We start from the raw sequence: 22,829 nt of genomic DNA on the forward strand, positions 1-22,829 counted from the left end.
CTTTCTCCAAACAGTCTTTGCTGGTTGTGTGATCATGAGCAAGTTACTTCACTTATAAACTTTAGTTTCCTCAGTTATAAAATGAAGGTGTTAACGAATAGCTCTATACCCCAAAGAGATCAAGAAAAAGGATAAGGACCCATATACACAAAAAATAGTTATAACAGCTCTCTTTGTGGTGGCAAATAACTAAAAACTAAGGGGATACTTATCAATTGGGGAATGGCTGAACAAATTATTGTATATGAATGTAATAGAATACTAATATTATTCTAAAAGAAATTAAGAAAGTGATGATTTCAGAGAAACTTGGGAAGGCTTCTATGAACTGATGCAGAGTGAAGTGAGCAGAACCAGGAGAAAAGTTTATAGCAACACTGTAAAAGAGAAGAAAAACTTATGAACAATCAATACAAGGACAAACCATAATTCCAGCAAACTGATGAAAAAGCATGCCATGCACTTCCTGAGAAGTGATGGGACTTGATACAAAAAGAGATGTATATTTCTGGATAAGGCCAATGTAGAATTTGTGTAGCTGACTTGATTATGCATATTTGTTATAAAAGTTCCCCCCCCCCACAATGGGAGGGCATTGAGGGAAGGTGGGGGATGCATGCAAAAATGCTTGCTAATTAAAAAAAAGAAAGTTAAGAATAAAATAAAGATGGTAAACAAATGATATTCTAGGGCCTTCATTATCTATGAAGGAAATCTAATCAGCTGTGACCTGCATCCATAATATTCCTTTACCTTTCAGATCTGGGTAAATCATGTGATCCTAATGATCAGAAATGATGGATCTTGCAGAAAAATCACTTACCAATCCAAGATTCTACCACATCAGCCTTCCAGTTGAACTGAAGGAAAGCTGAGTTCTCATCTAGCTTGGCCTTCCTCTGAGCTGCAGCTTTTTCTAGGTCAGACACCTTTCCATTCAGGCCCTTCATTTTAGCAGAGATATTCTCCTCGTGGTGATTATTCTATGGGTTCAAACAAACAAACATCAACTCCTGATCTAGGGCCCTGAAAGTGGCCACCTTCTATTCTACCCTTCATCCTAACTCAGAAAGGCAACATTCTGAATGAGAATGGACATTTAGAGATGAACAGTTCTATGCAAGAGGGTAATTAGCTAAGACAGTAAAACAAGAGATAAGCTTTCACCTTCTGTTTGCCTAAGGCCAGTAAATATTATTTCCTGACCTGCTAAAAAGAAAAGTGTTACTTTTTGTGGGATTTTTACCAGGAAAAAAAATTGCAGAGCAAGTTCTCGGGGTCAATCACTAAGCAGCCTACCTACTTAACCACAGGAGGATTAGCAGGTGGGAAACAATTTTTCTTTTGATCTATGTTTACCTTCTTAATGAGGTCTTGTCCATTAGTACAAACATCATTCACTCGGTCTTTGTGGACAGTGAAGTCTGTCTCAAATGCTTCATGTTTTTTCAGCAAGCCCTGTGGGAGAAAGACAGTACCTGTAGCTGTGACTCAGAGCCAGATTAATACTGACTCATAGTTTGCTAGCTCCATCTGTTCTCCAAAAGACAGTAAGAAGTAGGGCAAAGGTTTAAACTAAACAAGTTCAGCAAAAACAAAGCCAACTTAAATTTTTTTTTGGTGGAGCAATGGGGGTTAAGTGACTTGCCCATGGTCACCCAGCTAGTTAGTGTCAGGTGTCTGAGGCTGGATTTGAACTTAGGTCCTCCTGAATCCAGGGCCAGTGCTTTATCCAGTGCACCACTTAGCTGCTCCCAACAGGTAATTATTTTAAAAATTTCCTAAGGTACTTTCTATTCAGGGATAATTAACAGTATTTAAACTGTGAGTATGGGCAATAGTTTTTCATTTGCTCTTCTATGATATTCTACATAAAACTTGGAAAACAAAGTTAATCAAGTTTAATTCAGGCTAAATAATCATGCCGAGCAGGCTACTGACTCACTTAGTGGTTCAAAGGTTAGAGAGCCTATTCTGTAATGGCAGTTTAGGGAATTCCAAATCCAATTCAGCTTCTCACAGGGCACTATCAGAATGTCTGAGGTACATTTCTGATCTCTGAGAACCAATACCATGCTCTCTCATAAAATGTCCTTTTGTGCCACCATCAGACTGAAAGCTGGCTGGCTGGATCTCAGGTCTAACCTAACCTGTTATTTCCATGGGAAAGATGAAATGTGGTATCCAGGTGGGCATTATCAGCAAATAGAAAACTAGATCACTTTCATGCTGTTCTAACAAAAAAGAAAATTATTTAAAAACAGCAGCTATTCCAAGAATGCTGACCTTTTTAGTGTCTCATTTACCTGTATAGCAGCGAGAGTATCTCCATAGTCCTCGCTAGCTACCAAGGTCATTTTTTCATTGATCCAGGCTTCCTCCTCCTCTACATTGGCTACAAACTGCTGATACTCCAAGGACTCTTCCAAACGCTGGCCCCTATTAGGAGTAAAAAAAAGCCATTCTAAGTGGACCTCTGGTGTCTGATCACCTGGTATACAAAAAGGATGCTAAGACTTCCTTTCCCATATTAAACAGGCAACCACCATTGCAGGGATTATATAGATCCTGGAACCCTATGTTGGATCTGGATGTGATTGCACTTCCTTGCAGTCAGAGTATAACACAGACTAGAACTGGCAGATCCCATGGATATGAAGGCAGCTTCCAGATATGGTGTGTGATGGGTTATGTATTTGCTAGAGGAGGGTCCAGGAATGGGCTAAGAGACACCAAAGTGTCTTTTAGTTCAGTCTGACCTTAGGGGACAGCAGACACTGTTAGCATTTGATACTGCACACAAAGAGGAAGAATGGCGTCCTCACTTGCTTCATGAAACTCAGAGCAGCAGGCTCAGGGTTTCACTCACCGAGCAGCTGCCAACTGCTTCAGCTCCTTCCAGTGCTCCACAAACTGAGCCAAGCGCTGCTGGATCTCCTCTTTGCCGATTGTATTGTCATCAGACAATTTCTTTCCAGTGTCTAGAACAGCCTGAGGGGTACAAAATGATCAGATGAACACTGCTCTCCCACCACCCAGTCCTATCACTTGGCTGTATGCCTTTTTTTTTTTTGGGTGAGGCAATTGGGGTTAAGTGAATTGCCTAGGGTCACATAGCTAGTAAGTGTTAAGTGTCTGAGGTCGGATTTGAACTCAGGTCCTCCTGAATTCAGGGCCAGTGCTCTATCCACTGCGCCACCTAGCTGCCCCTGTATGCTTTTTAAAATGACCAAATCAGATGCCCTGCCCCCCCCCCCCCATTCCCTCTTTTGGGTCTTTGGATGTATTATAAGGTAACTGAAATGCCTATCTATGCTGGAAATGCCAATTACTATCCTGATGATCCCTCAATCCCACTCCTCTCTTCTCTTCCCTTTTTTGGGACTTACTGCTCTCCCTCTGTCTGATCAAAAGTTCACAGCTCTTTCCCCACCCTGACTCCCACAATTCATTTACCTGGATGGCAGGTTCATGTGCAGCTAACTCAGCTTCTAGGCGTTTGTGTTTTTTCCTTAGGTTCTGTACACCTGTTAAATCCCGGCCATAGTCCTCTGAACTCACCAGAAGCTTCTTTTCTCTGTAGGAGAGCAAAGGAAAAAGCTAAATTTAAAGATTTTTTTAGGGCTTCGTTAGGGTAATGAATTGGGAAGTTGTATTTTGGTTTGAAGGATGACTCTCAGTGTAGGCAAGACCCAAAATGTCCTTCGACCCTAACTACAGATATCTTCAAAAATCCAACCCACTCCCCTATTCTCTCCAAAAATGAGTCTTCTGGGATGTCAACTATAACCTTCACTGGCCAAAGAGAACTAAGTAATTAATTCCCTGACCCTTCTTTGCAAGTTCTCTTGGAGAAAAGGGCTTCTGCATGCCCTAGGAAAGGCCTTTTTACTACTCAGTTTAGCTCCAGTACAAAAACATATTTTAAGAGGATAAAATCTCTTTTTGAAGAAAGGATATCAAAAAGTTCCAGGTCATGATACCCACCAGAAGCTCAGACTGATTTACAAGCATGATCTCATCTATCTTCTTTAGAATCATAAAATCTTAAGAGTTTAAAGAGAACTCAGAGATCTAGTTCAACCTCCTCATTTTACATATCAAGAAACTGAGGCCTGAAAGACAACTTTCCCAAGGGTATACAGCAAGATAGCCCTAAGGAACAGAGGCAGGGCTGAGGTGATTTTGCCTAATGTACTGCTGAAGACCATCAAGGCCTACAGTCCAAAGGGATAGGCCTCAGGTCATACAACAAATCAACAGCAACAGACATCTGAATAACTGACTGCCATTGACAGTGCTTGATGCCCACTGGTTCCGCCTATCTGCCTTAGGTAAAGACTTGATGACAAGTCTCAGAAGTACATACTTGATCCAGGACTCCTCATCATCCATATCCCGGAAGAACTGGTGCAGCCGATGAGACTCATTCAGCTTGGCTCTCCTGGCAGCTGCCATGCCTTTGATCCTCTGGAAGCGGCTGTTGATGGTTTCGCGCTTCTCCTTCACTTGAGAAGTGTCGAAGGCGCTACTTGTCATCAGGCTGTCCGCTTGGCCATTAAGATCCTTCAGACGATCCTGTGGATATAGGCAGAGGTGTGGGAGAGCTGGGTCTCTAGCATCTCGATTGAAAGCAATGAAACAAGAAAACCATCAGTTAAGCGCCTAACTTTGATAGCACAAGCATCCCATCACCAGCTCCCAGTATGTTGTGCTGGGTAAGTGAGTCCTCTTGAAGGAGTGAGCATACTGCAGACTCAGAGGCATCAGATCGCAAAAGCCATTTGTGTTACTGTCACAGAACCCACCCTGGCATGTCCTGTGCTCTCTGCACTGAGAGGTCTTATCTGTCTTTTCTGGAGGCAACCTTACCTCATGGGCTGAAATGTCTGCCTCAAGCAGCTGATGCTTCTTCAGTAGATTATTCACAGAGGCTAGGTCTTTACCATAATCTTCTGATGCCAAGAGAGCCTCCACCTGGCAAGGGAAGGCCCAAAGATGAAGATGCAATTTCACACAAATTGATTAAAACAAAACTAAACTGACCAATGAAACACCCACATGCCTAGCTTTTGCATGAACTATTTAATTCTAGGTTTTACATCACTTAGGCCTGTCCTGGTTGCCTATCCAGGACAAGATTAGAGAAATAGCCAACCAATCTTAATATTAGCATAAATAATTCAATTTCAAGTTCTATCCACTGCAGAAACATTAGGGTGAGTTCAAAATCAAATAAATGATTTTATCATCTCTGTTCTGCCTTATAAGTCAGGAACTTTTGCAACCAAAGCCAGACCAAGTACAACATATTTCTTCTCAAACCCTATTCAGGGAGGTAATTTACAGTAGACGAGCCATCTGGGCCAGGGTACGTTTAAAAAAGTCTTGCATCCTCTCTTTAAATAAGGCAAGTAAGGGCCATTCTCCTAACTTCTGGATTAGATGACAAGCAATATACCAAAACGAAGGGAAAAAAATTCTGCTGGTCCAGTGGAAAAACCACTACACTGACCTCTGAGAGCCAGAAATCAAAGTCCTTGATGCCAGTGTTGAAGTTCTGCTGCTTGTTGGCTTCCTTCAGCTTCTGGCTCTTTTCAGCTGACTTCTGCACCAAGAACTGCCACTGATCAGCAAGGGCTGCCAGCCGGGCCTGCATGAGAGAGAGCAAGGAATTGAGAGCCACTGCTGTCTGCTCCAAGCACAGACCACCCTAGCTATCCTAGGATCTCCAATTAGTATAGTGATGGGTCTTGGGTTGTGTGACAATTAAAACTTAGTCATCTCTTCTCTTGCTAGGTGAGAAAGGCCAGACAAGACAAAGCATGACAGAGGGAGAGGTAAAGCTTCAAACCTTAACAGCATCTTCACTGCCAGCACAGGCCCCTCTATCAATAAGGGAGTTTCCCATGTCAATGACGCCTCGGATTCGGTCAGCATTGGCGTGCAGCTCGGCTTCGAAGGCTTGGTGCTTCTGGTGTTTGCTCTGGGGAGAGCAAAAACAGAGTGTCATCATGCAGCAAATTGGACTGGGCCTCAAAGCTGTTCTCATGGACAAGGTCAGCAAGAAAAAATTCTTAAGAGAAGAAACTTGTAGGAAGTTCAAAAGGAAAATCGGTAGCAAAATCAAAAGCTACAAATGACAGACTCCTTCCCTTTTCCTCATGAGGTGAAACAGCTTTCAAGGAGAGCTCTAAAAGGATATATTGTCACACTCTAAATACTGTAAGTAAATTTCAATTCTGATTTTATTTGCAAATTACTTTCCCCAATGCGGAGTTCAAATTTACAAGACAAAAATCAATTTTTAAAAATGTTTAGAAAGCTAGTCAGTAAAAAACTTAATATAATTTAACCTAGTTTAGGAAACAAGTTGGTATCTTCCCTCCAATCCATCTGAAAGGCCTCTTGCATACACATATTGCAGGAAATATGTTTTTAGGTAACTGTGGTTATCCCAAAATCAAATCTACTAAAGAATCATAGGCTTCTTATTAAGAATCTGTCTTGGTTAAGAAATGAGAGGCAGAGAAGGACAGAACCATGAGAACAACTGGACCCCAATAGGTGGAGGACTAATTTATTTTAAGAATCTATAAAGAAAACAAAGAATGTACTCTTATTAGCATAAACAAAAAAACAAGAGCAATGATGACAGCTGCAACATCCCAACTCTGAGAATGACAACCAGGGGAGAAGTATATTAAAAAACAAACAAAAAAACCCCAAACAACCCCCAACAGCACTCAAAAGTATAGAAGACAGGGGGGAAAAAAAAAGGAGGCAAGGTACTACTGTTGGTGAGGATTCTGCATCAAATGTTTACTTACAGAGGCAACTATTCAAGGAACTGGGGCTATGCCACAGGCTATCAAATCCATTACTAAAAGTTAAAATGGGTGAAAGCAATGGAAAAAAGGAACTCGAGAGAGAATTTTTAAAGGGGAAAAATGTCACTCAATATGACAATCTCACCAGCTTCTTTCCACAAACCCAGAAGGACTTAGGTGGCTGAACAGCCTGCCCATCTCTCCATTATCACTGAGTCAAGTCTACTCTCCTCTTGTTTCTAGTTCTGATTATTTTGTAGTTCAATCTCATTCTTCTTATCAAATTCTTTTTGATTTTTTTCATCTGCTTTTTCCTTTGCTCCCCATTCATCTAAATTATATTTTTCTTAACTGTCCTCTGGGCAATCTCATTTATCTTAGCTTATTAAGCTACAGGCATACCAGACTTTTAATGCAAAGATCTGCACCTCTTTATGCCATCAAGCAACTTCTTTTTAATGAACGGCAACATTAGGCTTTGTACACATTATGGATTTTCTATCCTTGGTCACAGAAGACATGAATACGAAGTCAAAAATCTAAAGGAGATGGTAACATCGGCTTATGGAAACAGTTATCAATGAAATACGGAGGGGCAGCTAGGTGGCGCAGTATATAAAGCACCGGCCCTGGATTCAGGAGTACCTGAGTTCAAATCTGGCCTCAGACACTTGACACTTACTAGCTGTGTGACCCTGGACAGGTCACTTAACCCTCATTGCCCTGCCAAAAAAAAAAGAAAAAAGAAAAAGAAAAAAAAAGAAATAGGGATCTTACTATTTTCTGATACTAAATTCTGATACATTCCTTTGTAGAGAACCCAAATACTGCCTCAGAACCAAACAGATCATGCAGAATTATGACTAGACAATGAGCTTCTTTGGCCAGAGGATTAAAACAGAGAAAGCCACATCCCACAAGGGACATCTGGATGGAGCATGATGGATGATTAGAGATGCCAAAGATGAATGGATTAACAAAATGAACATGACCAGGTATCAATAATCTATACAAAAGAACACAAATACTGGCAGCTAATGAACCAAGCTCTAAAAAACAAAACAAAACTTACCAGCAGCTTGGAAAGCTATAAAATAGATTAAGAGAACAAAAATTCAGTACACTGACACAGACCCACCTATCAGTTACTAAAAAAAAAAATAAATCCTTTACTATTATACTTACCCCAAAAAGCCAGCATTATGAAACAGTAAGATAGAAGGAAGATTTAAAATGTTTTGTTTTAGACTAATTATGCTACATGGTCTCATGTCACTGGGAAAGAAGATAGGCATGAAAGCAGCTTACAAAAGGCTACATTCATTTCCAGTGCCTGGTTCAATTTAGTATTTTCTGGAGGTTCTCCATGGGTAACAAAGTGGGTTGCTTCACTTTCATGTCTCTTCTAACACTTGTTACAAGAGCCAATCTGGGGCTAGATTTCCCATCACTTCAGTAACTCACCTGAATGTTGGTAGGATCCTTATAGGATTCATCACTGGCTGTTTGTAGCTTTTCACTGATCCAGGCCTCAATCTCATCCACATCTCGACTGAATTGTTGAAGAGTTTGGGATTCTCCCAGCTTGGATCTCTTCTCAATCATTTGGGCTTTTAGGCGTCTCCACCTATAGAAAGAAAATTAGACCATGTTAACATACTTCAACAATGCAGTATAAGACAAAAAGCCAACAATGATGACCAAGAGCAAGAATTGGCATGCAGCTGCATAGAATGGTTTTTTTATGTTTTAAAATAAAGTTTGAAAAAAAAAAGTTTGAAGTATGCCAGCCCTTGACCTAAAGGGTCAAAATTAATTTCCAGAGAGATTTCACTGTTCAACCTAGAGTCTATTTGATGATGAAATTCACCTATTATCATACCCACCTATCCAGAACCTCATTGCGACGGTTAGCAATGTCTCCTTTAGCATAGTGATCTGCAGAGATTAACTGATCAGCAAAGGACTGCAGAGCTGCAATCTTCTCTTCCTGTTAAAGAAGAAAACTACAATTTGAAGTTGGGAAGCATATGCAGGATGAAATGCCTAAAGAATAATCATCAAGCCATGGTTACACGTGAAGCTGCTGAAAGAAGAATGATTATCAGAGTGCTTTCTTTCTTGGGGAGGGGGGAGGAAGGAGAAAAATTTGGAACTTGAAATTCTATAAAAACAAATGTTGAAAACTATCTTTACATGTAAATGGAAAATAAAAAACTTGATTTAAAAAAAACATTAAATTAAAAAAAAAAGAAAGAAGAATGATTGCTTTGGGTGATTCAGAAAACATGCTTGGGTGAGAATATTAATGTGAATAAGCCTTCAATTTGCACTTCAACTATGATGTCTGCTTATTCATTATCAGAAAAGAATCTGACAGAAGAGGAGCTCGCAGCTTCAGAAGGAAGACACAACTCCCCCTCCCTAATGGATCAGTGTCAATTTTTCTCTTGGTGGATCCCGGGAGTTAAATAGCCTCATCATTTATAGGCCACTAACACTGCCCTTTTTTTGTGTGGGTGACAAGTGATTATCTCAGATTCTAAATTGGTCAAATTAGGTGATTAAAATATGTAAGTAAGAGGCAAAGGATGTTAATCTGGGGATGATTCATCTTATCATTCAAATGCCACACCTGGACATTGATTGCTTTATCAAAGTCTTCATGTTTCTTGATCAGAGCCTCCACACTATCCAGTGAGTCCCCTTTATCTTCAGTATTCAGGAAGGCCTCCCGAGCAGCCATCCAATTTTCCGCTTGTTCACAATCCCGGTGAAACAACTAAGAAGGAGAAAAGACTGATGAGAGCTCAGTGACTAGGAGAGGTCTGTGGTGAAAAATGAACAAATATCAAGGGTGAACAGGTACCTGCAGTTCAAGACATTGATCCAACATCATCCTGCGCTGAACCCAGGCTTTCTCCAGATCGGTCCTCTCTTGATCGAGAATATCTAGTTTCTCTTTGATCTCTGGGCTGGCATAATGCCCACGAGCCAACAGCTGCTGCCCAAACTGCTCAAATGCCTGGAAAGTGCCAGCCCTGGCATCAATTTCTGTTCGGTGTTCCTGCCAAAAGGAGGGAAAGGATTATATAACTGGCAGTGGAATGCCCACTCCAATGTTATCAACCTACTTATAACAATAGGTGGAGAGAGGTCTTCAACAGATAGTGAATAAAATGACTTCAAATACATAGTAGCTTTGACATCCAGCAGGAAATTTCACCTACCTGATGTCTTTCTAACAAAGCTTCAGCCCCCGTGACATCCTTGGCTAATTCATCAGAGGATACTAAGCCCCGGATACCATTGATCCAAGACATGAGGTCCCTAGAAAACAGATCCATGGAGAAATATTATGTTCTCTGGCAGGCAGGCCATCTGTCCAAGAAAACACAGTAACTTGTAAGTGCTGGGCTAAGACACTCACGGGGCATAGCCTATACAGGATTCAAAAACCAGTATTACTCCACAGAGGAAAAATAATTCATTTCCTTGGTCAGGTTTGTTTTGTTTTGTTTTGTTTTTTACAAGACAGACACCTGGAAATTTGATAAAAGCAGCAACTAAGAGAGGAATGGGAAAGACTGGTCCTACTTTTTGTTTAGGACCACAAAAAACCCCATGTCCAAATGGTACTGTTACATGCTAAATCACCTCATTCATGTGTACAAATGCTTTAGATCTTTACCGAAAATCACTGAGAAAACGTTGCAGGTCATGAGAATCGCCCAGCTTGGCTTTGCGCTGGTCAGCTCTTTTCCCTAGGCTATTCCAGGCCTGATTTAGCTCTGTGCATTTCTCTTGAAGGTCTTCAGCCGACTCCGGATGGGACTGAATTAGGCGCTCAGCAGTCTCCCCAAGGGAATTCACCTGGAGAAGAAAAGAAGTCAGAAGAATGAAGTCAGGACCCATGCTCGGGATAATCACAATTCTTTTGCTCTTCCTGGGAAGGGGCCTGTGTCAGAAAGCAGCTCACCTTATCACCTAAGGCTGCCAGGTCTCTCTCAAAGCCCTCATGCTTACGCTGCAATGCCTGGACACTGGCCAGATCATGACCATAATTGTCTGTGTTTAGAGCTTGATTCTTTTCTTCAATCCATTCCTTGGTTTCATCAGCATCTCTACAGAAAGCAAAGGATTATTTTAGATGTGTCCAAAGACCAGTTTATGTGCTTTAGGAACGTGTTTTTTGAAACATTAAAAGCCACAGGATTTTAACCCTTGCAGTATCTGTGGTTTAAGGAGCAGAATAATTTTTTTTTTCAATTTTTAAAATAATTTTATTTTTTAACCAATTTCAATCTTGCACTCTACTCCCGACTCATCAATAAAATTCTCCTTTACAACAGAGAAAGCCCATAGTTAAACAAAACAAATGGACACAATGGCCGTGTCTGACAAAGTATGCTTCATTCCATATCCACGGTTTACTACCTTTCTGCTGAGAAGTAAGTATATTATGTCATTAGTCTACTGTAGTAATTTTAATCATTACCGAGAGACAGTGGCAGTCATGCCCAAACTCACACTGGCACTTTTCACGGCAGGAAAAGAAAAAAAAAGGAAACAAAGTGGGCACCCATTGATGGGGGAAGGACTGAACAAATTGTGGTATATCAATTTAATTTTGAGGAATACAAAACAAAACAAAACTTCTAATCAAAGTCCTATGTCAGCAGAACCAGGAAAAAAATTTACCGTAATATAATGAAACTACCATTAAAAATGGTAGCTGAGCACCAATTATCTGCAGTGACCAATCTCAGGAACAGATACTGAAACATTGCTATACCTGCAGTAGTGAGGTAGATGAGGTGCCAAAGGAGCAAAATGTTGCATAGACAAGGCAAGGCATCAAGCACATATTAAGACAATACTATATGCTAGGCACTGTGCTAAGATACACATGCTGTCAAGATAAGGTCTTTTGTCCATTGGTTTTACTTAACTGTTTTTCTAGGATAACAAAGGAATCATTCAACTGGGCAGGGATGGAGGAAATTACACAGGTAAATAAATGCCTGTGATATAAGAAATGAAACATCAATGAAACTTTTTTTGGGGGGGGGGGGGCCCGGAAGGGAACTGGGGTTAAGTGACTTACCCAGAGTCACATAGGCTAGTTAAGTGTCTGAGGTCAAATTTGAACTCAGATCCCTCCTGACTCCAAAGGGTTTGTAAATTTCCCAAGGTCACAGTCAGTGGCAGGTGTTCTTTTCATTACACTGTACCGCTGAACTACCATGAAGTAGCTCAGCTCACTCTGTTATAAAATATCTTTGAATCCACTGTAAAAGGAAACGGCGAACCACTCCAATTATCTTTGCCAAGAAAACCCCATGAACAGCCTGATCCATGGGTCACTACCAAACAACTGAACACCACTGATTTTTAAGGTTTACCTAAATGATGCTCATCTCATACTGTTTTTCACCTCAGCCAAATGTGTGTATACTAGAGCAATTAAATTTTAATGTCTATGATTAAAAATGTCAAAAAAATTAAAACTCTTCAATTGTGAGCCCCCCAAATTAGGCAGCAGGTTGGATTTGACCTGCAGGATAGAGTTTGCTAACCTCTAGTCCATGTAGTCTGCCTTTCCTAGCCCTTTAGGGACCTAAATCACTTTAAGTTCTAAGAACATTACAAGTCGAGTAGTAGTATTTTCTTCTTCTCTCCTCTGCCCCATTCCTTTCTTTTTTTTTTTTTAGTGAGGCAATTGGGGTTAAGTGATTTGCCCAGGATCACACAGCTAGTAAGTGTTAAGTGTCTGAGGCCGGATTTGAACTCAGGTACTCCTGACTCCAGGGCTGGTGCTCTATCCACTGCGCCATCTAGCTGCCCCAACCTCTGCCCCGTTCCTAACATGATCATCAACAAGGACCTCTCACCTGTGGAATCTCTGTACTTCATGGGCACTGCCCAGAAGCTGGCTCCGCTCTTCAGCCAACTGTTGTAGGGACCGCCAACGCTCATTTAGTTCCTATATAAAAGAATGCAAGTCATAAGTTTTGCTTAAGGTTTTTGCCCTTCCAATGAGGTTTCACATTTTTTCTCAAACACTTCAATCTTGGTGATAATGGTAAAAGGAAAATGAGATTAAGGGAGCCAATGGGTTACACCTTGAATGTAAGTTCTAGTGTACATGTAATATGTTCCTTAGTTTCCAGGGAAGCCTTTTGACTTGAGTGATGAATAAGCAAGTGTGGTTATGCCACAAAAAGGCAGACCACAAAACATTTGGGCTCTATAACAAAAATTCCATAACCCTCCTCAAAGTGATAGGACCATGGTTACTAACACTCAGCCTTTAGTGGTGCTGGATACTTCCTAGCACTTGAGCTGTATTCAGATCTTTCAAAAGCAGCCTAGGGATAGTCTTGACCTCTACAAGGACTCTTAAGGAGTAAAAGCTAACCCTGAGGGGGCTCAAACATCTAGGGAGAAAATGAATTTCTCATGTTTGGTTCAAGAGCCCATTAATAATTATAAAGCATGCTACACTCTTCCGACTTCAATCCATTATGGGCCTTCACAAGTTTAAGAAAAGGGACTATTACTGCTTATAAAAGTGAACTTTCAAAATAAGACTTCGTTTCAAAGTAAAATGGGAAATAATGCAAGGATTAATGATAGCTACTTTTTCAGGCCTAAAGCAGATACCAGTCTTCACCAATGGCATTAATAACTTGGAAATCAACTAGTGTACTTTTTGTTTTGTTTTTCTTTTTTTTTTTTTGGTGAGGCAATTGGGGTTAAGTGACTTGCCCAGGGTCACACAGCTAGTAAGTGTTAAGAGTCTGAGGCTGGATTGAACTCAGGTACTCCTGAATCCAGGACAGGTGCTACTATCTCCCGCTATCTACTGTGCCACCTAGCTGCCCCTAGTGTATTTTTTACAGTAGGTTCTCCCATGGAATTTCTATAACAGGCGTTCTGAATAAGAACATGTAGCCTTGGAATTAGTATTTGAAATCCAGCACTGAATCAAGAGATTCCCGAATAGTGGAGCTCACATAATTGGATATTAGTCACAACAAAGGGAAGAAAAGAGCTGAGGAAAAACAAGAAAATAGCAAGTAGAGCTGTTCATTGGTTCTTACCTTGATTGAATTAAAAGTGGCCACTGTGTGAACCATCAGACGTGCAGACTACATGGGGAAGGAAAGCAGGAAAGCAAATGTAATCAAAGATGTGCTAATCAGGGACAGGAAACCAGGTCTTCAACATCAATCATGGCTGACTGTCAACCAATCTGATGTTAAAAGGAACTGAGTTTTCATTAAAGATGTCAATAGTAGCATTGATTACAATGTCCAATGTCAACAATTAGATACATTTCAATGGCTCATTTTCCCCATTGCATAATGAGAAAGATACTGAAGCCACAATAACTTATATATGGGGTAGAGAAAACCAAAGATCCAGAACTTGTGGCATGGGGAAAAACTCCAGAAATTACAAATGGAAATTAAGCTTATTTAATCAAATAGCTAGATTAACCACAGAGAAATGACTAATTATGGTCATAAAGTTGTTTTAAATCAGCAGGGTCAACTAAGAAAAGATCAAGAAAGAAACACAAATAAAGGAAAATTATTTAAGTAAGCAGAAACAGCAAAGACAAGGAAAAACAACAGATTTGTCGAAGAAATCCTAATCAGTGGGCCTCCCTGAAAGTTTTGTGATCTATCCTTTAGATGACACTATGAATAGGTAGGTAGGCTACATGCCCAACCATGCAGTACAGTACCCACTATAGTTTTGAACCAGAAGCTAAATAACTATTCTCCAAAGTTTAAATTGTGTGCTTAGTTTCCACTCTGACCGAAATACGGATCCATCTACAAAAGAGACCTATCCATCATTCAATGAAAATGTAAAAGAAAAAACCTAAAGGAGTTCAAAGCTCACACGAGTTCAAGAGAATTCTTAATTTCTTGGTTGTTCCAGAAGAAGAGATGAGAAAAATCTCCCTTTCTTCCTTCCTTGCAGACGTGGGCCATGCAGACCATGGGTGGAGACTATTGCATATACTGTCAGCCTTGGGTGATGTGCTAATTTTTAAATCTTTTTTTTTGGTACTAATTTTTACTGAATTGTTTTTTTCTTTCTTCTAATTTTTTGTTACAAAGAATGGCTCTAGGTGGGGGAGAAAGGAAGGATATATTCTGAAATAAAGGTAATGTAAAACCAAAAGATATTAATAAATATTTAGGCAGTACATTATAAGAAAAAAACTAATAGTTTTAAATTGTTAAAAATCTTTTACAGACAAAACACTTTAAAGGCAACATAATGTAATGGAGTCCTTACCTTCCAGGGAGAAGCAGTCTTAGAATCAGTATCGTCCTATCCAAAGAACGAAAATGGATTCAGATCAGCCATGCAAGCAAGTACAAAAATACTATTAGGCCAGCCCCATTTTATAAGTTCTTTCCATAGCAGATTTAAAAACAAACTGGCTACATCATCATTTTTACCTGCCTAGCAAAACCTATATCTTACTGCTGTCAACTATTTTCAAGATTGGTTGAAAGGGGTTAGTCAAACAAAAATGACACAGTAATTTGGTATAAAGAAATATTTCAGATTGCAAAAGAAGGAAAAACAATTATTTCTCCTTATTCCACACTTTTACTACTTTTTCAAAACAAGGGGAAAAATAAACATTGAAATGACAGATGTGGAAAATATCTTGAAAGGTTAAAATTATAGCTTCCTTTGATCTTTTGCAGTATGGGCAAGAAAAATTTTAAACCTTCTACTTTCTTTCAAAGGACTCATCTACTTAAGACATTTCTGAGGGTTCAGTAAGAGACATTTCAGGTGGTTTTAAAATCTTTGCCAGGTCCTAAGCCTTACCATATTCAAATTCTTCAAAAATTCTATTTGCAATAATTAAGACTTACCCTGGGCATCATACCATATACCTCCTGCAAAGAAAAAAAAGGTATGAAAGTTTACTACGGCAGGGAGGGAAATACACACGAGTTTTAGAAAATAGTTATATTGTTTTTGAAGTACTCATCCATGCATTACCTCATTTGATCCCCCAAATCTTATGAAATAAATACTAACAAAGGTATTCTTATCTCTATTTTAGGGATGAGGAGGTTATGACTTGCCCAGAGATACATGACTATTAAGTGCCAGAGGCAGGACCATAACGCTGGTTTCTCCTGACTCTGAGTCCAATGTTCCTTCCATCACTTTACCTGTCTGAGGAATTATGCCACACCAATCATGTTGATTAGCACTACGGTAGAAATCGTAACTCTAAGTTGGATAACTAACCTGGGTATAATGGTTCTGCTAGAGTGCCGGGCCTGGAGTCAGGAAGACTCATCTTTCTGACTTTAAATCCAACTTCAGACACTTACTAGCTGTGTGATCCTGGGCAAGTCACATAAGCCTGTTTTCCTCAGTTTTCTCATTTGTAAAATGAGCTAGAAAAGGAAATGTTGAACTACTACAGTATCTTTGCCAAGAAATCGGGTCACAAGTTGGACACACCTGAAATGAATGAATAACAACTAAGAAGCTAATTAATTGTAATACCTGTTCTGTGTTTGCTCATTATTCAGAAATTTAAACAAATTAGCATACCAATGCAGAATTTTTATAGCTTAAGTCTAAGTGCTTCCATAAAAAAAATCTTGGTTCTTACAAGCCACCCCAGCAGAGTGCCACCAAGCTGGCCTGGTGATGGGCAGGTTGGCTATCACCCAAACTAGCTAATGTATCCTCAGACTGGCTACATAATGAATAATTCTTACCCAAAGAAACTTGTGAAGACTATCTACTAAACTGTGGAGTACATAACTCCTGGAACACAGTAAATATTTAAAAAATGTTTACTGACGGACTGGAAAGAATTGCAATCTGCGTCAATGAAGAGTATTTCCATTGATGAAGCCACAAATCCTTTTGTTCAAAAGGCATAAGAACATATTTATTTCAAGAAGAATTTTGAAAAAGAAACCTCCATTCTCCCTTGGTCAGAAAAGAAACTTCTTCAATATAGTCTGGAAAAACTTTGATATGTCACACACTAACTGAAGTTAACGGACCGAAACACACTTGTCAAAGTAAGTTTGGTTGATGGTCCTGATGCTTTATATCAAGTTAAAAAAAAACCAACTACCAACATAAATACAGAATAACAGTAAGTAACCTTCTTCTATAAGGAGAAAGAAAGTTTGGATGACATTTTCTCTACTGACTCAAGGAATTTAAACAATTTTCATGAAACTGCCCAGAAATCAAGTCTAGGTAATCTCAATTGGCCAGCCATGGTATAAATTGACAGTCAATTGTGGTTGATAAGGTTTTTTTTGGGCTGGGCAATGAGGGTTAAGTGACTTGCCCAGGGTCACACAGCTAGTAAGTGTCAAGTGTCTGAGGCTGGATTTGAACTCAGGTCCTCCTGAATCCAGGGCTGGTGCTTTATCCACTTCGACACCTAGCTGCCCCCCCCCCCCTTTAAGGATTTTTAAAGGTACACAGCTGTGTTGACATAAGACCTTGGTCCAGAGGGAAGGAAACTTCCTACCTGTTGCTGTACAGCTTGAACTTCCTCTGCCATCAACCCTTCTGACTCCAGGTCTTCAGCAACTTTGTTGATGTCCTTTAGTCGGGACTCATTAGCCTTCAAATCCTTTAATTAAAAAACAAAACAAAAACAAAACCATGTAAATGAACACAACCAGATATAAGTCAAATGGAAGCAGAGTTGTCAACAATGATTAAAGGTTGGTAAAGAGAATCTTCTACAGTGGCGATTTCTTCATAACCATGTCATTATGTTCTTCCAAAGTGACTTAGACCAGGAAGTCCCAGCTACAACAGTCAAGGAAATAAGGATACAAAGGCAGCTTTCCCTGTCTCAAAGGAGCAGTTAATTATCCATGTCTAATTATCACGTTACTTTGGACAAATGATAATGTTATTTAAATGAGATGAGTAGTTTGAGAGTAACACTAGAATACCACATTTCGACCTAGACTGTCAGAAGAGATAGATCTGTTTCAAATGTTGGCTATTCTGGAATTTGGGGTAAATGTGACATTTGTAAAAAGAATATTCTAGAAATCTTTTTTTCCAAACTGTACTTAAGTACTTAATTGATTCCAAATCCAAAGTATTAGCATCAGAAAACCCAGTCACACCCTACCTTCTGGAAGTCATCAAACTTCTTCTGTAGCACCTCCACCTGTTCTAGATCTGTGCCAACTTCCTCATTTGTCAATGTGGCCTCCTTCTCATTGATCCATTGCTGTAGCTCATTAGCTTCACGGAATAGCATGAACTTCTTGCAGCTCTTCTCTAACATGCCTTTGCGCTTCTCCCCCAGTTCCAGCAGAGAGTGGTACCTGGCAGGATTCAGGAAGAGAATGAGGTTTAGCTGTTTCATGATGCCAACACAAAAGGCCAGCACTGGGGAGGTGCCACGGTACAAATCCAAAAGTATTACAGCACATGATACACATGGTATCTAAGGATCTAGATCTCTTGGAGGTCAAAACTCCAAGTTTTGATACCAGATGATCAGGAAGAGGACACCCTCAATCCTCCATCCTCCATCCCAAAAAGCACCTAAGCACAGGAATAGCCAAGCACACCGGTCACAAAGTCTGTCATTTAATACCACCACAACTAACAACTGCAAATGACTGGAACAAAGCACATGGTACACGTGGTGCATGCAACTACAAACAACAGATGAGATGGATATTCTAAGTGTGATGTATCACAGAGGGTTTCCTTTTTCCTCCCAGACAATTTTTTCTCGAGAATCCTGAAGAGGCCAGTTGAGCTTGAGAAAGCAGCCTGATGTCACAGGCATCTAGCTAAGGATTTTGTTCCAAATACATTTTTTTAAATTCAAGGTAGAAAGATGGTGAATGAGTTTTAAAAAATGTGTCCCTAAAAGATTAAGAGACCAACACATCCTGGTGTTAACTGCAATGCAGTTTATGATCAGTTAAGTAAGTCTAAGTTAGGTCAAAGATAGTTTCTAACTTAAAAGTCTGCCAGACAAAGACCTGGCAAAGAATAAGAATCAAAGATGAGTATTCTAGCTATTGGTAAAGAAAATACAAAGGCTGTAACCTCATTGGGTTAATAGAGATTAATAAAAATTGAGGCAAAAAACATCTCATATTCCAAAACGAAACCTAAATTTCTAAAAATGAAGTAAAGCAAATCTTGAATTTACACAATATTCAACATTTCTTGAAGGCCTATTTAATCTATGGGTATTAAGAGCAAATCAGTGCCTGGTGCTGACAAAATGACTGGTCAGCTAAACAGAACTAAGAGGGTGAAACCAAGGACACTCTGAACACATAGCAAGACATGAAAGCAACCGATGAGAAAAGCAGCAACCAACCGAAGGCAGTTTAAACTAAATCTCTTTCCTTTTGGATGAAAGATGGATGACTAGTAGACATTCTTCCCACCATTCTACCCTCTGTGGAGAAGCAGTCGTTGCCACCCACCCCCTCTGAGCTATGCAGCAGAGGCAAGACCAACAAGCACATCAATGGACAGTGGGGGCTCAGGAAAGGCTCTCAGCCTACTCACAGTTCTTCCACCTGTTTCATACGTAGAGATACACTGCCAGCCTCCTTAGTTATGAGTGTCCTGCACAGACAGAGGGGGCACAGCAAAGGCATGCAAAAATTAGTGAGATTAATTCAACTAATGTAAAGCGGGAACCTCCACCAGACGCCATGGTGGAGGACTGAGGGGAAAGGACCCATCTGAGTGAAGATCAGGGAGTCATCATTCAAAAGCGATTAGAAAGCAAGGCAGGCCAGCAAATGGCAAAGAAATAATCAGCAGGGCATTTATTTCAATTTATTAGTAGGTCAGAATATCTCAGATCTCTAAACCTGAAGACAACATTCATTAGACGTACACCTTGGCTTCAAAGTTATGAAGGCAATGGGAGTGGATAGGTATTTCTTGGAGTCAGATCTTAGGTTCAGAACTGGTTTCTTTTGCAAATGGAGACTCTTACTGATGGCTAATAAATTCCCTCTGGCACATGATAGGTAAGGATGGTTTAAAAACAATGCCAGGTTTAGCTTGTACCATTATAATGGAAATTGCAATCTTCCCAGAATACTATGGAATAGTAAAAATAACTTGTGTTACAAACTATCAAGTGCTATATAAAAGCCTTTTCTTCTTTGACTATTAACAAAGTCAGACAAATATTATTTAACCCAGTTTTATAAATATGGAAGTTAAGGCTCAGAACGACTTCTTTACCACCAACCTAGCTACAAAAATGTTAATGCCGGGACTAGAATCCAGGCCTTTTGACTCAGTGTGCTGTCATTCTGAATATGTCAAGGCTGCCTCTCTAGAAAACTCCTAGGAGGAGTCACTGAATAAACAATCAGCTCTATTTTTTTTCTCATAAGATTAACCACAGTGAGGCCAATCTAAGTGGATTTGCACACACAAAAAAGGTGTTTTACCAAGCCTCTAGGCTGGAAAGTCCATTAGTGGAATTAATCATGCCATAAAAGTATCATATAGTCTAACAAAGGAATTTGGGGAAAAGTGCTATTCTTCACAAATTAAACTGAAAAACTGCAAGCCCCTTTAGAGAATCTATTTTGTGCATTGGAGTGGGGCTTGACCAGGGGCCCAGGACTGAAGTCTATGCTGAAAACCAATTTCAGATAGTATTCCACACCAGACGAAAAGATTAAGAGGGTTGTAATTTCAAAAAGGAAAGTTGCCTAGAAAAAAAGAACTCTTATAAAAGTTAGGAAAAACAAAAAATATGGAAAATAAGCCAGGAAATCTGGTTAAAACTGGGGATATTCACATATTAAAGGTGATTCCAAGAAAAGCAGCCAGAGTAAGGAAGCACATCCTGCAGTAAAGATGTACACCAGGAGACTATTCAACTCTAGAAGTCAAAATCATGGCCTAAATCCCAGCAGTACTGACCACACCCACTGATACACTTTGACTTTGAGTCTTATCTGCAATGCCCTTACTGGTTGTCAATCTGTTCCTGTCTCAGTGCGATACTGCCCTGTTCTTCCAGTAAGTTCTCTCGTGATGCTGACTGGGCTGGGTCCAATTTCTTTACATAGGCAGCAGGTACAAAACCCTGACGGTCATTCACTTCCACTTTCCACCAGTCCTGGAGGGAAAGAGAAGAGTACTTGTATCTTAAGTTCAAGGCTGGTCCTCAAAAGAAGTTGAGAATTTATTTAAGTTTTTATATGTTTGTACAAAGACACCATACTACTCCTAAAAACAATCCTACTGTATGCCACTTATAATCATCCAGTAGATTATATCATTTTATATAATAATTTTAATTATAATTCCAATGCTACCTGAGAAACTACTAGGAAAAAAAAGGTTACTAGTTACTACTAAAGACTTAGAAACTTTTTCTGTCCAAGCCACTAAAAAGCAAACCCCACCAGTATTATGGTATTCATTTTGGATTAAGTTAATGTCAGCCTAAAAGAGAGGAATAGTTATTTCTTTCAAAAATTCACTCTATGTCTGAGTACAGCTGAAGACTAAGCTTCTTACCCAGAGAACAACGACTGGGACTTTCTCTTGTCTTAACTAATGTAAGGCACTACATTTATAAAAAGATATTAACAAATACACTCTAGTGTGTCCAGGATACATAATCAGGGCTGCAATCTATCACGTAAGAAAGAGATCGAGGGGGTGTGTGTGTGTGTGGGGGGCTGGCAATGTTATGAATCCAGGAAAAGCATGACGGGGGGGAAGAATTACAGCTGTCTTCAAATATTTACAGAGTCAAGAAAAATAAGGAACCCTCTACAAGCCCACCTAAACCAACAGGTAGAAATGAAAGAGAAGTCGCTTTCAATTAAAGAATTTTCTAACTGAAAAAGCCTGTATCAATAGGTGTCCAAGCAGAGGCTAGATCTCTTCAGATTATCAGAGAGCAGATTTTCTCCTCTGCTAGAGATACTTACTTTCAAATACTAGGGACAATCATAGGAGGACAAGATTCAGGGATAAGTACAACTGTGAAAATTCACAAACTATTGGAGTGCTGATTTAAAAAAAAAATGAAGGATTGCCACCCTCTAATGCTCCTCACCTTATTTGTACTGTTGAGTAGTGTGAGGATATCTCCTTTCTTCATAGTGACTTCTCGAGGACTCTTTTCCTGATAGTCATACAGGGCCAACACTAGCTCTTTCCCAGTTTCGTCATCTGTGGGAGCCACTTGTTGCTAAAATGGTGAGACGAAATTAAAACATTTAATAGTTAAAAATCATCTCTCTTACAGAGTGTCATTTAAATGCTAAATGAAGGGGAATATCAACTTATCACTATTCCCAATTTATTACTTTTATTAAAGTTTCCTTTCTAGACACGTTGAAATTTTAAGACTCGTGCGTGTATGTGTGTGTGTGTGTGTGTGTTTGCAAATGACAACTTTAATTTACTAATGCAGTAACAAATCTGCCTAGCCACCATACCTTAAAAATATGGAATACTTCATGATTGGGTGTGTCACCCTTGCCATGCCAATCTCTATTGTCCCAATTTTAGTTTAGGTGCTGCTGAAGTAAACACTTAAGTTTTTATGTTGTTTAAAGTTAATGCTCTTATAAATATACTAAACTTTATACATCCTCCTCCAGAGGAGATCAAAGAGGTCAGGCCATGTTCATTCTGATTGTCAGTCAAACAAGTGTCTACTATGTGCCAGGCACAAATTCACAGCCTGTTATTGAAAGACTTATTAACAGTATCCAGAAGCATATCAAATGAAGAGGAAAATAATGTCTTTACCCGGCATGATTGAGCTTGCTCCCGCAAAGCCTGTATACTGCTGCCATAGGCACTCAGATCTGACATCAAAGCTTCATGTTTCTTCAGAAGAGCCTGAAACCAAAATTAAATATATCAAAAAAATGAACAAGAAGCCTGTGGCTGGCTTTATCAATACATTCTATCTCAAGC

General features: G+C 39.7%; 1 protein-coding gene and 1 pseudogene across 8 annotated transcripts in view; both read right to left on the minus strand.

Annotated features, from left to right (window-relative positions):
• SPTAN1 (spectrin alpha, non-erythrocytic 1) overlaps positions 1-22,829 on the minus strand; it is a 63,501-nt gene that overhangs the window by 8,885 nt on the left and 31,787 nt on the right. For 3 of the 8 annotated variants that reach the window (XM_043984038.1, XM_043984036.1, XM_043984040.1), the window contains 27 exons: positions 22,659-22,751; positions 21,958-22,092; positions 20,858-21,006; positions 19,422-19,481; positions 18,010-18,208; positions 17,389-17,493; positions 15,746-15,769; positions 15,150-15,185; positions 13,937-13,984; positions 12,725-12,816; positions 10,810-10,954; positions 10,522-10,703; positions 10,061-10,160; positions 9,700-9,897; positions 9,466-9,612; positions 8,717-8,820; positions 8,295-8,457; positions 7,903-7,917; positions 5,855-5,986; positions 5,516-5,653; positions 4,873-4,977; positions 4,370-4,578; positions 3,457-3,577; positions 2,870-2,991; positions 2,307-2,439; positions 1,360-1,458; positions 824-983 (listed from right to left, as the gene is read on the minus strand). In XM_043984038.1, the coding sequence (XP_043839973.1) occupies positions 824-983; positions 1,360-1,458; positions 2,307-2,439; positions 2,870-2,991; positions 3,457-3,577; positions 4,370-4,578; positions 4,873-4,977; positions 5,516-5,653; positions 5,855-5,986; positions 7,903-7,917; positions 8,295-8,457; positions 8,717-8,820; positions 9,466-9,612; positions 9,700-9,897; positions 10,061-10,160; positions 10,522-10,703; positions 10,810-10,954; positions 12,725-12,816; positions 13,937-13,984; positions 15,150-15,185; positions 15,746-15,769; positions 17,389-17,493; positions 18,010-18,208; positions 19,422-19,481; positions 20,858-21,006; positions 21,958-22,092; positions 22,659-22,751 (3,214 nt within the window). The remainder of the gene's footprint in view (positions 1-823; positions 984-1,359; positions 1,459-2,306; positions 2,440-2,869; positions 2,992-3,456; positions 3,578-4,369; positions 4,579-4,872; positions 4,978-5,515; positions 5,654-5,854; positions 5,987-7,902; positions 7,918-8,294; positions 8,458-8,716; positions 8,821-9,465; positions 9,613-9,699; positions 9,898-10,060; positions 10,161-10,521; positions 10,704-10,809; positions 10,955-12,724; positions 12,817-13,936; positions 13,985-15,149; positions 15,186-15,745; positions 15,770-17,388; positions 17,494-18,009; positions 18,209-19,421; positions 19,482-20,857; positions 21,007-21,957; positions 22,093-22,658; positions 22,752-22,829) is intronic. The other 5 variants (XM_043984039.1, XM_043984042.1, XM_043984037.1 and 2 more) reach the window with 3 other exon arrangements.
• Positions 22,346-22,439, minus strand: LOC122745037 (annotated as a pseudogene).

This window comes from Dromiciops gliroides, chromosome 2 (genome assembly GCF_019393635.1).
Source record: "Dromiciops gliroides isolate mDroGli1 chromosome 2, mDroGli1.pri, whole genome shotgun sequence".
In the NCBI taxonomy this organism is placed as follows: Eukaryota; Metazoa; Chordata; class Mammalia; order Microbiotheria; family Microbiotheriidae; genus Dromiciops; species Dromiciops gliroides.